At 35.0% G+C, this 16,090-nt stretch overlaps 1 protein-coding gene across 2 annotated transcripts in view; it reads right to left on the bottom strand.

The window, feature by feature from the left end:
* Positions 1-16,090, bottom strand: part of CLTC (clathrin heavy chain) — a 62,788-nt gene that overhangs the window by 30,837 nt on the left and 15,861 nt on the right. For both annotated transcript variants that reach the window (XM_080680909.1, XM_080680910.1), the window contains exons 2-10: positions 14,092-14,299; positions 10,731-10,999; positions 10,008-10,169; positions 8,292-8,405; positions 7,694-7,867; positions 5,259-5,456; positions 3,450-3,650; positions 973-1,125; positions 357-479 (exon numbers count right to left, since the gene is read on the bottom strand). In XM_080680909.1, coding sequence (XP_080537035.1) covers positions 357-479; positions 973-1,125; positions 3,450-3,650; positions 5,259-5,456; positions 7,694-7,867; positions 8,292-8,405; positions 10,008-10,169; positions 10,731-10,999; positions 14,092-14,299 — 1,602 coding nt within the window. The remainder of the gene's footprint in view (positions 1-356; positions 480-972; positions 1,126-3,449; positions 3,651-5,258; positions 5,457-7,693; positions 7,868-8,291; positions 8,406-10,007; positions 10,170-10,730; positions 11,000-14,091; positions 14,300-16,090) is intronic.

Here is a 16,090-nt window from a genome sequence, read left to right as displayed (position 1 = left end):
CAAAAGGGTTACAGGTTTGATTCCCAGTCAGGGAACATGCCTGGGTTGTGGGTTCGATCCCCAGTCAGGGTGCATATGGGAGGCAACCAATCAGTGTTTCTCACATTGATGTTTCTCTCTCTCTCTCAAATCAATGAAAGCATATCCTCTGGTGAGGATTAAAAAAACCAACTGTATATAGATGGTACCATACTGTCCATTCTTCTGCAACTTGCTTTTTTTGTCTATGTAGATAAGACAAAGCTCTAATTTCTAGAAATTAAATGGTTAACCCATTCTTCTCCAAATTGTTTAAACTCAAATCCCCCCATTCTCTATTTAAATCAACTTCTACTAATACGTTTTCATTTCTTTACCTGTGTGATATCAGCAAGAGGTTCTTCATCCTGAACTAACATTTGAGCAAACTGCTGTCCCTGATCTGGACTGATACGCATGACATTTCTCAGCAGAAAGATCCAATCTGGAGTGTATCCAACCTACAAATAGATAAAAATTTAAACCCTACCACAAAGTTTCCTTTTTATATAATTTAAGATTTTTTTTCTACAACAGAATCTTACTAATATAGAACTATTGATGAAAGTACAAATTCAGTTTTAATTTAAGATGTTCAGTTTGACCTTGGTTTATATTAGGCAAATAGATGCCTTAGTGGTAACATCTGATTAAATAGCTGTAAATTTTTATAATTGGCTTCTTCATTTTTGATGAATGACTATTTCAAAAAGTTTGTTCTAACAGATTAAGCATGCCCGACATTTTAAATTCTAGTAAGCTGTATAAGAGTAACTCTCCATTTTTTAATAAGTGTAATTCCATATGTGGGACTAAAATAGAGCTTTTATACTTTTTCCAGTAACTAAAAATTTAAGGAAATTCACTATTAAAGTCACTTAGAGTTTCTACAGGCTAATTTCTCTTTAATGTTTTAATGAATTTTTTGTTGAGAATTTGTTTCATTGAACTCACTTTTTTAGCATACAAAACAATCTTCTGAACTTGACCAGTTTCTGCAAAGCACTGAATGACTTTATTTGGGACATTAGCCCTTAGGTACACACTAAGTGCCAATGTAGGGTCCACAGATTTCACAAGGTCACCTAGTTCTTCAGAACATTCCAGCTGTCCAAAGGAAAAGGAGATTGGTTAGTAATCCATAAGTTGTTTTATAAATGAGCAGTTGACACTATTTTCACTATAAATAATATGATAACACTTAGTTACTCAATTGTCCCAGAATATATTACAAGTATTCAGGGGTTGTGGTTAGTAAAGACTCTTGATTATGTATTCACAGCAATGTCTCAGTAGAATTTTCACACATCCTACTTAAAGAAAAAAAGCCCAATAAGATTTCATACATATAGATATTACCAAATGCCTTGTTAGAAATGTAAATACTTAAAAAGCAGAATCTTGTACTATTAAGAATATTCAGATATCTGACCCACATGGCCCAATTTTTTAAAAATAATGTAACTTTAAATGTAATGTTATCAAATGAAAAGTTGATACTAAGTTAGCAGTTGAGGCTTACCATAAAGACCATTATTAAAATTAGGGTATGATTTGTATGTCTGAAGAACCTAAGCTCCATTATCTTCTTGACTTTTGGATTTAAGGTTATAAAGCAGGACACTCTAATTTCACAAGGTCAAACAGATAAAAAACTTTGAGTTTTTAGGTGGTAGACAAGTAGATTCCCTTCTCTATACATTCAACCTGCCTTAGTCAGCAGCCCAGTCTGGAAAGCAGTTTCCCTAAAAGAGTTTTGCTTTACATATTAGAGTTGATTTTCTACTTTTAATGGCTATGTAGTTATGTCAGAGAATAGCCTTTATCATTGATCTTCAGTATGGAGAAGAAGTTGTATTGAAGTATATCTCTTAACTAAACATGCTAATTAATGAAGAGTTGACCAGTATCCCTTTTACTACAAATAGATCCCATATGACCATTCACAAAAAAAGGTAATAATATCCAGAAAGCTTTCACACTGTTATATAGGTCAACTCAGTTACCTTGGCTATCACCATCCTCCCTTATCTTAAACAATTCAGATGGACCTCAAATACTCGCTATTGTGGCTATTAACTATTCTTCAGCAGAAGCTCCTATCCAAGCATCCCAACTCTGAAGTACTATTCTCCAGTATCCTATAAGACTGCCAGATGCTGAGTTAAGAAACAAGGACTTAGAATTAGTCATGTAAAAATACTACCAACATACACTAACACTGAAAGGTATAACAACATTAAGTTATTCACTACTCAGAGTGCTTTAAATAGTACCACCTCATTCTTGACAATAGCATAAGAAATGGCAATTCAATATTGCCACTTTATCGAGAAAGGCTTTTTTATGTTTTTATGAAAGGAATAAAAACACTGATGGATTGTTCAAACTTGTTAATTGCCTTGCAAATAAGCAACATTTTCCATAATGTGCTCTAGAAAACAAAATGCTATTAGATACAATATGTGAAAAGAAATCAGTTAAGTATGAATGAATATAAAAAGCACAGAGAAATCCTGCAGAGTAAAGAAAGCTGGTTAACATTTTTTAAAGGTTCATATTTAAATAAATTTCAAGAAACTGAGTTAAATATTTTCCCATGTAATGCTAATTTACATACTGTGAAATCTCTCTGGGAATTTTTATCACTGCTAATTAGCCCTTGCTGTCTTATTAACATATCTATGGTCCAACATTTTATATAACATGTTTCCTTCTCACACCCAAACATAGTTATTAGTAGCAAATACCACCATTGTGATGATACTTAGGAATTTCTCAAAGAAAAGATATATTTGTATGATTGAAACTACTGTGCATATTAAATGTGGGATGTGAGAGACAAGAATATATTCTTATATCCAAATGAATGTTACATATGTTGACAAATATGAACACATACTCAAGTGTCTCACACTAAGCTTTTCCTGAAGCAAAAGGATAGCAATTTGCTTCCAGGTTAGTGGTTCTAACCATCCAGCACAAATTCTGGATTCCATTTAAAATACTAAACAAAGATATCCTACCTCCACATGTTATAAAAGTAAGTTTATGCATCTCTAAACAATGTCTGCTCTTATTCTATTCCTACAAGCATTAACAATAGATACAGATATTTTTGGGCAGCCTAGATGTTTATAACTTGCTAACCTGGTATTTTAAGACAATCAAAGCAGCCCTGGCCGGTTTGGCTCAGTGGATAGAGCATCTGCCTGCGGACTCAGGGGTCCCAGGTTCAATTCGGGCCAAAGGCACATGCCCGGGTGTGAGCTCGATCCCCAGTAGGGGGCGTGCAGGAGGCAGCCGATCAATGATTCTCTCTCATCATTGATGTTTCTATCTCTCTATCCCTCTCCCTTCCTCTCTGAAATCAATAAAGAAATATATTTAAGACAATCAAAGCAAAAGTATGTTAACAGAAGTTAATATACCTTATCTTCTTTTAACCATTTTTCCAAAAGCTGTTTCCGTCCTTGTTGAAGTACAGGCCTACACAGTTCTAAGGATTCATATTTGTTTAGCTGGCCTTGGTCCAAAAGTATGCCAAAATATTGAAGTAGAGGAGAAGTTTGACCCGGCTGGGCTGGGACACTCTGGAATCGACGAATAGTGTCTGGGGTACGGAGGATTCCCTTTAAGAAACAGAAATGGTAGACTCCGTTTAAAGGAGATCCAACATCACACTAATAACTCCATGGGTCTCTTAAGTCAATCATAAAAGCATGATTCCACCTACTAAGACCAAATTCCAAATCTTCAATATGTTGAGTAATAATGATTCAGTCAACATCTGTTCACACCCCTGGCCAGGTGTGATAAGGTTATTCAGAATCAGAAACATACCAACCTAATTACAATGCCAATGTCTAACAGAGTAAGTATAAAGTAGTTACAGCCAGCTATTATTCCAGGTTCATGTTAAGTGCAAATTTCCTAATAGTGATCAGGATATAAAGTATTAATTCAACATAATACAAAGGTGATGAGAAGAAACTCAGCTCAATTTCAGACAACTCTTTTTACCATAAATGTAATAGGATCTGTTCAATCCTTCAACTTCAGGAAATAAAATCAGTACTACCAGACCGTGTGCCCTGTGGACCCATCTCTTGTTTCAACAATGTTTGAACAGAACAGACCCATGGACACCCCTTCTTCCAGCCCCAACCACGCTCTAACCTCTTTTCCAGCTGCAACCTTTGGAACCATCTTCTCAGCCATCCTCTGCCTCCAGGACCAGCCAACACCTTTTTTTGAGCTTAGCTCCTTATTGTTGATAAACCATGAGCTCCAAGATTTGTCAAAATTGTTCCACAGAGATGGAAGCCACTGTCAATCGCCTGGTTAACCTTCATCTGCGAGCCTCCCACACCTACCTCTCTTCTGGGCTTCTATTTCAAATGTGAAGATGTGGCTCTGGAAGGCATGGGCCACTTTTTCCATGAGTTGGCTGAGAAGTGGAGGGCACCAAGTGTCTCTTGAAGATGCAAAGCCAGCACAGTGCCCATGCCTCCTTCCAGGACACGTAAGAGATGTCACAGGATGAGTGTGGTAAAACCATGGTCCTGGAGAAGGACCTGAACCAGGCCCTATTGGATCTGCATGCCCTGGATTCGGCCCACACAGACACCCATATCTTGGTGACTTCTTATAGAGCCACTTCCTAGATGAGGAGGTGAAATTCATCAAGATGGATGACCACCTGACTAACCTCTGAAAGCTGGCCGGCCCCTAAACTGAGCTAAGCATGACTAGGAGCCTCTGCAGCCCAGTGGCCTCTGAGGGACCCCCTGGCATCCCCGTGGTATCAGGGCTTCTGCCTGAGCCTCCCCCTGAAGCTCTAGGCAGCTTTTTAACCACCCTGAAAGCCCTCTCCCAAGCTGTGGACCAAATGGAAACAAAGCTTTACACAAGGGAAAAAAATTGGTAACTATCACTGTCAAGGTCAAACAGTATTACAACTAAGTAACTAAACATCATTACATCTACATAAACCATAGCTTGCTAGATCTACCTATCTTTCTAACATTCTTAGTTTTAAAAAGCTAACCAAAACTAGAGTACAGAAGAATAATTAACCAAATCTAAAGGCACCAACAAGGAACTCAATCTACCACAGAAAGAATGCAACCTAAAGAAGACTAGTTTCTCCATGGAGAGCTGGCTCCATTTCTAACAGTAGAAATAAAGCATATGAACATTAATCCAATCATGGCAACTTCATTTTCATGGCTATTTACCTTGGGTGCATTAGCAGCCACCTTTGCTGCCTCTGAGTAATTTCCCTGGGCAAAAAGAGCATTAAATTTCCGGGCAAAGAGTTCTTCAGCACCAGCTAAGTTGTTACGTACAGCCATTCTCAGAGCCAAATCAGGATTTTGTAGGACATTGGTGATATAAGGAATTATGTTTTCTTCTTCCACACATACTGATAGAACCTGCAATTTAAAGATTAATGAATAGTTGAAATGTGTTCATTTGGATATCAATGATACTAAATCTTCTTAGAGATGATTACTACTGAGTCACAAAGGTATTAAAATTGTGACAGCTCCTTTTTTTTTGTCATAAAAAATTAAAAAGAAAAAAAAGAGGCCATAAACGAGAAAACTGAGGGTGCTAACCCCCATTTGGAGTGCCTAAAATATGGCCATTCTGTAATATAAATAGCTCCCTATTTCATACTGTCCGAACTCTAATTGCTTTGCTACCATCCATTTAAATAAGCTCTGTAAGACAATTCACTATGATTTATAGATTCTTGAGGAAAGCAATCTTGAAAACCTACAGAACGTGACTAAAGAAGCTACAAAATCTAAGGCTTGCCTGGAAGTAGTTTAAGGTTTATTCCTTTTAACTCTAGGATTTTTTAAATAAGGATTTTTCAGTAATTTTCTTTAATTACATTTACATTTAAATTAATTATATTTGATATTTATAACTTTGATTCTGGGAACTTAATTGTTTTCCTCCCCTTCCCCTACAATTTTCTGTGCCAATCTAACAACAACAACAAAAAAGTGTAATTTTGATTCATCCACACCAGATGAATCAAAATTATACTTTGAATCAAAAAAATCCTTATTTTAAAAATTTAAATTTTTTAAATAAGGATTTTTACAGTAATTTTCTTTAATTACATCCCCACAAGCCAGATTATATATTCAGTGAGGGGAAAGAATCCCTGAATCCTACTGTATAATGCAAGGTATACAACAAGTGCTTAATAAAGGTAATAATGTCATTTTGATGGCTTTTGATTTTCAACCAACAGAAATCACACACTCATTCCTTTAGGGCAGTGATTTTCAACTAGTGTGCCACAAGAATTTTTTAAACATGTAATGCCTGACTAACCTTTTTCCCTTAGATTGTCAAATAAAAAAAAAGACAACAGCTAACACAACACTAGCCATCTGGTGTGGATGAATCAAAATTATACATTTTTGTTGTTGTTGTTAGATTGGCACAGAAAATTGTAGGGGAAGGGGAGGAAAACAATTAAGTTCCCAGAATCAAAGTTATAAATATCAAATATATTAGTAAAATTATTCAAGAAATTTAGTTTAAGCATTATCTTAAAAACATCAGCACAGCAGTGGAAAGAAAAAGATCTCTGGCTTATCAACTTCATGATTATTAAATTGTCATTAACCTAGTTCACCAAAAGGCAATTCATTCTTGATATTTTCCAGGAGAGACACATGCAACTGAATAAATGAAAGCTACTGAATTTTTAAAGTCACCTTTGTGCCAGACAAGGACTGGTGTAGAAATACGATTAAACAAAGAAAAGCCCCTTTCCTAAAGAAGAACAGTGACTAACGCAGTTAAGCAAGCAATTATAATTCATTGTGATAAGTGCTATGAAGAGGGCGGCTACATAAGTTGTAGGGACATAAAGCAGTTGTAGAGTTGAGGTAGGGGATGGACAAGTAGGGACAGAGTATTTGCCTCTTCATATACACCCCATTTCTTGGAAATTAACAGAATAAAGGAGAAAAAACCTACTAATTAACTTCCTCTGCTTACTACCTGGGAAAAATACTAATTTGGAGGAAAACTAAGTCAAAACCAATAATAGTATTGTTTTCGAAATTCTAATAATTTTTTAGAAAATAAGATACTCCTGGAGTAGAATATTTTAATTACGTTAAAATACTTAAAAAATACAGAAAAGGGATCACTTGTTAACGGTATGAAAAGGTTTGCCAATCATGACAGACTCAGATCAGCTAATATTTTCCCCATCTAACTGGATAGTTTGCCAGGTACCCCACAATAGCTACTGTAACATATCACCTTCCCACATTAAATATTTACTAACAGTTAGGAATAGTGATGTAGGAAAAATTCTTTTCCTTGTAGTTAATGATTTATCTTAGAAGTCATAGAAAGAAAACTCCTATGAAAAGTATATAGTCTGTCAAATGTGGCCCTAATAGTTTCTTTGAAAAAGAGTCACTTCTTTGACAATAAAGACACAATCCTAGGTGGCTATATGCCAGTTTCTCTCTTTGAGACAGGATTAAAGAGAAAGCCTTTGTATCCTATGCTTCGTATTTTTAGGTATATATTGTTTTCAGACATCTAAAGTTATCATTTACTTTAAAAAAAATGTTAATGGCAATAAGTATTATTTTGTAGCTTAATTTAAGTCTCAAGGTTTCCTTACTTGTCCCTTTCTGTTTACTCCAATTATTCCAGCTGTGGCTTCATGAGGTGCAGTAACAAAGATTGTTTCTCCACTGATTCTATTCATGTAGATGCAGGTACCAGTCTCAAGGTCATATAGGTGGATATAACCATACTTAGTAATCAAGAATACTACATCATGCTTTTCACTGATCTATATAAAGAAAATCAACAGTTAAGTAAAATAATGAATCCACAAAAAGAAAATTTAGACCAATTCCATTTTAGAGATTGTGAAATTCTAGAACTTTGACAAGAGATTTACATTACAAATTAAAAGCTATTATTAATGGTTTCCTCATTCTTACAGAACATTTAAATATGGCACAAATAAGGGTCTTACATAAAACATAAGAATATGAATAAAATGTGTAAAAAAAGAAAACAATTTTGAATGATTTAGGATAACCCAGTTTACATATTAGAGTATTACTTTATCAGGTTTCTCTAATAAATTTTATTTTAAAATAAGTTATTCTTTTAAGCTCCACTTAAATCATATTGACTGAATAATAGTTTTTGAATTAATTTTGTTAAGAGGAGAGATTTCAAAAGTCCCTTTGCTTTGTTTAAAATACCTGCATTGCAACAGGAAAGTCATTTTGTGCTTCTGGAGGAAAGAAAACATCCACAGCCTTCTTTGGAAAGGGCTGGTTCCCTGTAGGTGGGGTGCCAACTTCAATGATATGCAACTGTTCAAAAGAAAATAAAATTTATAGAAACTTGGATCTTTTAGTAGTTATCATAGTAGCTTTATTTGTTGCCCCAAACTGGAAACAATCAAAATGTCCTCCAATAGGTTTAATATTCACCATTAATATTTCCATGGAAGGTTAATAGTAATAAAAAGAACTCTCATGGACATTATGCTGCATGGGGTGGAAAGCCAATCTCAAAAGGTCACATACTATATGATTCTATTTATACAGCATCTTGAGTGACAAAATTATAGAAATGGAAAGTAATTTAGTGGTTGTCAAGGGTTAGAGATGGTAAGGGAGTGGGAGTACCTATAAAGAAAAAGCATGAGGGAAATCCTTGAGGTAACAGAATAGTATGTATCTTGTGACACAGAATTATACAATTATACTAATGTTAATTTATTGTTTCCTTATATACCATAAGACATATAGCATTTAAGACATAACCGTTGAGGGAAACTAGGTAAAGAACACTTGTACTGTCTTTACAGTTTCCTATGAATGTGTATTATTTCAAGATAAAAACTTTAAAGTCAGCTGAATAGCTGAAACAATCACACCACAATCTAGCTTAAATTAATGGCATAAAATGGTAATATATAACCCACAAAAGGTGCTTTCTCATGGTTTTCTATTATAACTTAGCATTTGGGTTCCCAAATAGAGAACTAATTGTTAAATTCTTTTCAGCCTGTATATCTACTCTAACACAGAAGGAAAGTATGCACATAAGCTGAGTGAGCGGTCACTCTAATCACATAGACCTCATAAACTGGATGAAAACATTTTGGTTTAAGATGTCTGATTATCATAATTTAAGCAATCGCTATCTTAATGTTTTTAAGTAGTTACCATGCAAAATATGAAGACTGGAGGAGTCTAGTCTGGCAGTGAGGGCTGCAGTGCTGTGTCATCCAACACTGCAGTTAGAGTAGCAGCCAAGTTCTCAGGGTTCTGTGGCAGGGCTTTCGGCTGCGGTTCTGGCGACTGCCCATTTTCCCTGATTCCTCATCTTCCAAGCTTGGTCCTAAACATTCCAAGCTATTATAAACTATCCATTATCCTTTCAGTAAATTTTCTATGCTCAAATCAACCAGATCTGTTTCTACTGTTTGCAACTAAGAATCATAACAAAGTACTTCAATTTGTCCAGGTGATTCCAATGTAGAGCTGAGGTAACAAGCTCTGACTTAGAGCAATGTTACTCAAATGGGCCACATTCTACCTAGTCATGTAGAGTAAGTATTTAAATGCAGAGTATGAGCTCCCTCTACTGAATCAGACTCCCTAGAGATAAGTTGCTCTAATGTATACATTAGCAACCCTAATGAATCTTATGCACAGTAGGCTGAAAACTTAGAATTAAGTCCTTATAAAGGCAATCAAAATAGTCTTACAGCTGATACAAAAAAGCTGTTAAAGAACATTTATTTATTTTAGACAAGTATCACTAGAAGCAGAATTGAAATAGTCATCACAAATCTGAATGTTAGAAGCAAATTAATAAGGAAGAAGACTATTTTGAAATTAGATGACTAATTAGTAGCATAAAGACAAAGAAATTCTAAAATAATTTCCAAAGCCAAAACTTACCTTCCCTCCAGCTTGACCCCGTACTGCAAAACAAAATAACGTTGATTCTTCTGCATTTCCTTCCATCTTAAATTGTGCGAAGCTAGCTGCATGTCCTTCAATGGGCTGAGACACTTTCCTATCTACAGAATACAACTGCATAGCTCCCACCACACGATTTTGCTACAACAGATCAAAGAGAATAAAGTTTGGGGACCCAATGAACCAATAACCCAGATTCATCAACTAGTGAAAATAATTAGAATTGCTTTATCACCTTTAAAAGGACTTACAATTCTTTTTTAGTCTCTCAATGTAGATTTGATACCTTTTCACTTATGATTTAGCTCCAAAGATTATCTTATTAAAGCTTAACATGAATGTTTAAAATGTGGCCCATATACAACCATCTATTTATGCTATCTTAAAAAAATATATGTGTAGGAGTACTCATTCTGCAGTAAATGTCCATAATAAATTCCAAATCATTCATACAGAAACTCAATATATCCACTTAACCTGCAAGTAAGACCTAAAAACATTTGAGAGGGGCACACTCTGAAACTATGTCAGTATAAAGGCATTAAGCCAGCTCTCTTTATTTCTTAAAAAAGAAAAAAGGTCTTCCAAATAAGTCAGATATTACATAACTGAGCATAGAAGACCTAATTTTAAAATAAACTGCATTCTGGGCATATTAGTTCTCTAGACCTTTCTTTATTAAACACTAGGAAAAAATGTTACCTGTGCAGATATGCCAGTCAGAAGTAACCACTTTTGCTTTGCATCTGTACGATAATTGATAATCTGGCAACCTGCAAGGCTAGAATGGCGATCAAACATTTTTACTGGCTGAGACTCTCCTTCCATACTCCAATGGTAAACTGCATTATCCGTAACAAGAGCAACCGTATTCAAAGAGATCCATTTCCAGAAGGTTACATCATCTGTCATGGTATGGGCCTTCATTTTACTTTTCATTTCAATGTTAAATATCTGAAGAGTTTTCCCAGCTGAAACAAAAATTAAGAATTATGAATCACTAAAGAAAGCCACGCTCAGGATAAATATCTAGCTAGACTAGCTCTGTAACAAGATCCGTAACTTCCAAACAAATGGTTCTATCAGGAGACTATTCAGTAACCAACTACAGAAGTCAAGTTGATAGAGCAGCAAGCATTGAAAAGATAGCTGAGGCTGGGCAAACAATCTACATCTACGTCTGAAGCGAAAACTATATTACCTCTATTAAAGACATTTTAAACAGATAGCATAAAATTCTATAGAATTCTAAACTCCAACTAAAAACGAGTCTAAAGAACAGCTTGCTTAACAATGGTGGAAAACAAGGTTGAAATATTATTTATAATTAAGGATGTTTACACATTAAGTTAGTTGTAGGTACATAGAACAAAGCAAATCTGATACAAACACATGGAAAAAATGACTGCTTTTTAAAAGGCAGTCATCCCCCATTCAACTAAATCTTGTGGCAACTGCTTTTTGAAAGAGGACCTACTTCAACTCTGCCTTCACCACGAGAGCGTAAGAGAAGTGCATGCTACATTTAATTGGTTTAAGATACAAAGGAAAAGGTAGTAGAGGTGCTAGAGGAAAGGAGAGGGAGACAAAGGAGGACAGTTTCAAATGCTGTTAATATACTACAGATAGGAACAAAGTTCAAGCTCCATCCAATGAAGACAGCAAACATTTAGGAAAAGAAGAATGAAATTTGAGTGTTAAGAGTTCACTGAATCAAATGCAAAGACTGGTATTTATAATTTGAATTCCAACACGGTCCAAAAAGTGATTTGGTTTAAATTAATAGAGGTCAAAGCCCACAGATATCACTAGGCTATCTAATCGGATTAGTCCTTAGAGAATAAGGAAAACTCCATTCCTGAGCCACAGAGAATGTGGATCCTAAAGAACAAAAATTATGAGAGTATGGGGGTGGGGAGGGAGAGGAGATGGGACAGGACACAAAACATACGGCTTTGTACCATGATCCTTCTTACCACATGTGTAAGAACTTCTTCCATAAAACACAATATATAAAACACAACCAGACTTGAACAATTGTGAAAGTTATAGTCCTGTTTATAAAAAGAAACCAAGGTTTAAAACTGCCTTCAAAAGGAAGTAAGTACAGTAAAGCCTTGATAGGTTCTGTGACTTTAAGGAAAACAGCAAATAAGGAAACCAATTTTACCACAGGGTAACTGATTTAAGTTAAATTCCTATGGCATCTCATCAACCTTACAACCAAATGACGTTATTCGAGGACCTGCTGTATTTGGAAATTACTTTCCTTTGCTGCCTTCCCCAACCCCTAGTTAGACTTTTATTCTTTTTTTTTTTTTACATAAAAGCAGTTGGAGTATATGTTATTTAAGAGATTTGGGGAAAAGGGCAAGGGATGACTAGTTTAACTCTACAGTGTACACATATGGGCACAAATCTATAATGCTATTATTGTACAATGCTCTGGAAATCTTTTTAATTTATTCTTTTTATAAAACAGGACAATAACTAATACAATCTAATTTAAGATAACTCACCATCTGCACACATAAGAAAGCATTAAGAAATGTGATAAGATAACAACAACATTAAAAATAGAAAAGAATTTTGAGAAAATTTAAATGATGGCCTTTTAATAAAAGTGTGAGAGCTATTAAGCAGTTGAATTTAAATTCTTCAAAGAGGCTGAAGGGAAATTAATATACTAAAGTATAATATGTATTGTTTAATAGAAGCAAAAAGCTCACTACCGAAAAACATGTGGGCCTAGTTGAAAGCTGGATGGGTAATCTTTCCTTGGGGTGAGATCAACTCTAATCTTAGACATGGAATGGTGACATCTGTTTGAATATGCCTGGCCCTCTCCCTCCCCCCATTTAATCTCCAACAAGTATTACTACTAATCATGTAAAAAGAAGTCCGTTTCAAAACTTCAGCACTTTTAACAACTCATCCAGAAATTACTAGGATTCTGAGCCAAAAAGAACTGGAAAACTACCCAACCTAATCCTCTCACTTTACAAATGAATAAAAAGTAGACTTCCCGCATATTTCTATGTCTTATCCAAAGTCAGACTGCTGGAGATGGGGTTGGAAGCAGTGCTTGTACACCACTTAGGTAACACACTATTTAGCACTGAATGGCTCTATCTATAGACTTAGGTCCCCAATCATTAGCTATGTGATTTTTAAATTGTTTAATTAATCTTATTGTGGTGACAGCTATGTAACTTTAAGCAAGGTCTGTTTCCTTATATAAAGATAATTGTATTTATGCCATAAGATTAAAGTAATCTTCATAAAAGTTACATATATGCTCCAAAGACTTAAAATATCTGGTATAATATTACTAGAAACTGAACTCTTTCTACTACACCAAAAAAAAAAAAAAAAAAAAAAAAGGCAAAGAATAGGCAGTTAAATGCCTTTTTCAGTCATCCAGTTTGTCACCAAGCCCTCTCAGAAACTTCTGTTTTAAGAGTCAATTACATTCTCACTCTATAGCTCAAAGGAAAAAAATATAGGCTACCAGCCCATATGAGGTTCTCTGAACTCTGTTTAAACTAATAGATTGTACAGTTCCCTGTGATGACAACTCAAAAATTAGTATAAATAAACTCTAACACCGTGATTTCAAAGCTTTAATACCCACCTATATATAGACACACTTGTAAATTCAAGCCATTTTTAAAACTCGATAACTTAAGTACAAGACAAATATAAAGGGCACAGCACAAACTGCAAATTTATAATTGTAACAAAGTTCTATAATGTTTAAGTGCTAATATTAGCAAAATATGCGGTGTTATTCTTTTCAAAGCACAGTCTTATCACACTGTAGGCATAAATTGTAAATTCATTTACTTTTTTCCAAGATCTATGCTGAACAGAAAGTAAGACATTTTATAGAAACATGCCAAGTAAAAGCCATGAAAATAGTTAAAATCAAATTCAGTAATAGCTTTAACTTTGTAGCTTTATTTAACCAAATCAAAATACTAAAAGAGATCCTAATTATTGTATTTGAGTAAATTATACATAGGAAGAGTTTTAAGAAAAAGAAACCCACAATCTTTTATACCTTTCAAGGCAATTACTTTGCTAGCTGGATTCATGATGGCGCTGTCTGCTGAAATTGGTCTTCGAATTGGATTACTTGGGTCATTCATATCAATGATTACCACTTGAGCTTGCTCTCCTACTTTCTCTCTAATGCAGATGAATTTGTCTGACTCCATAGTCAGGGTACTAAAGCCAATGTTTGCTGGGTTTATACCCAGGTTCTGGAGCTAGAGGAGAAAAAAACAAACATTAATAAACCATGATACAAAGTGAATTAGACAGACTTGTATTATCATCACTACAAATCCTCATTTAACCAGTAATGCTTTAAGGTCAACAGTGAAAATCCATTACATTGATTCAAGTGAGGCAATTGATAGCCAAATAATGGACCATCTGTTCTTTCAACAAATGTGGTATTCGATTATTTTGCTATAACCTTTTAGTTATAACTAGAGATGTATAACCTTGTGGTTAAAACTAAGAGGCAGAATAAACAGTAAAGGAAAGAATTATACCTAGCTAGCCTCTATGGCTTAAGAGATTTGCGGTCATTAATGTTTCTTAGTTTAAGATCTTTCAACTGTCCTCTCTTTCTCCCTTTAACATTTAGTAATTACTTGTTCACTTACATTAAACTTCAAAATCATTAAGTCACAGAATAAAAAGAAAGAAATTTAAAATTTCACAGTTTTTGATCTAAGGGAACTTAGATTAGCAAAAGCAGACAGACAAGTAAACAAAGTTACAATATTTTACAAAGTGCCAAAACAAGTGTAAGAGGGACCTTGTCAAAGACCCACAGCTAAGGGAATGTGTTCAAGGGAGACTAGAGAATGCTGGACAGAAGAACAAATGCTAAAACCCAGCGATGTGAAAGTATGGTCTGCTAAGGGTACGACAAAGTACTTTTGTAACACTGGAAGTATAGACTATGAACGCGGTAATAAATTAAGGCTATAAAGATAAGCAAGGGCCAGATTGATAAACTAACCGTACCCCACAAAGAATTCTGAATTTATTTTTTAGGGAAAGGTAGCTACTTAAAGGTTTTAACAAGGAAAATAATGGAATGAGATCTGCTGTGTGTACTCAGAAGATATTCAAGTATTTGCTAAACAAATATAGAGGATCTAAGGATGGTAGGTCTTTAAAACCCAATTAAGAGTATAAAAACAAAGGGCACCTGTTAGAAGGAGAGCTCTACCAGAGTAGGTCATTAACACTCTGGGTGTCTAAATGTAGTGTAACAGATTAAGTCCCACTAAAAGGCTGCCTAAAGACTTTATTAGCCTTAGCCAGACTAGTCTCTCCCCCGACCTCCGCCCAATAGATAATAAATTCACATGGAACAAAATACAAACAAAACAAAAAAAATCACAGGGGGAAAAAAATCAAGTCTTTCTTCTTCCATTGCCCCCAGATACCAATTTCCCTCCCCAGAGACCACTGCGGTCCCTACTCTCTCTGGATTGGCTAAGACAAGTTAACTGTATTCCATCTAAATTCTTTTGTCAAATTCTTCTGCTATAATGCTTAATTATAACCAGACTGGGATCTGAATAAGATACAACCTAAGATTAAGAGACTGCATTTTACTTTCACTACCCTCCTATACCTCAGAGACTGCAGGCACAACTCAGTTACTGAACACCAGGGCAAGGAGTCAAGCATTTGTCTAACTATTAATACAAGCATGGTAACAAAGTAGAACATTAACTAGCTTTACAAGCTCAAGTATATGCTGCCATGCATGGCAAGTATACAAGCTGTGAGATATGTAACTTAAAATGAATTTGGTTACAATAAGACTTTATGAGTTATTAATTTTCATTTTTTCTTGAGTCTAGTTTTAGTGACCTTTAGTTTAAAAAACTAACGGAGGAAGATAAACCAATAAGTGATATCCCGATACATACAAAGGGACTGTGTGGGTGTCTGTCTTGTTTTAGGAGAGGTGTATACATATAATTTTCTAAGTAGAGCGCCCTCAAACTTTTCCAAGTTTAATCGATAGT

Source organism: Plecotus auritus, assembly GCF_963455305.1.
Source record: "Plecotus auritus genome assembly, chromosome: 7".
Lineage (NCBI taxonomy): Eukaryota > Metazoa > Chordata > Mammalia > Chiroptera > Vespertilionidae > Plecotus > Plecotus auritus.
The sequence above is the reverse complement of the archived record's forward strand: the minus strand, read 5'-3'. Positions and strand labels throughout refer to the sequence as shown.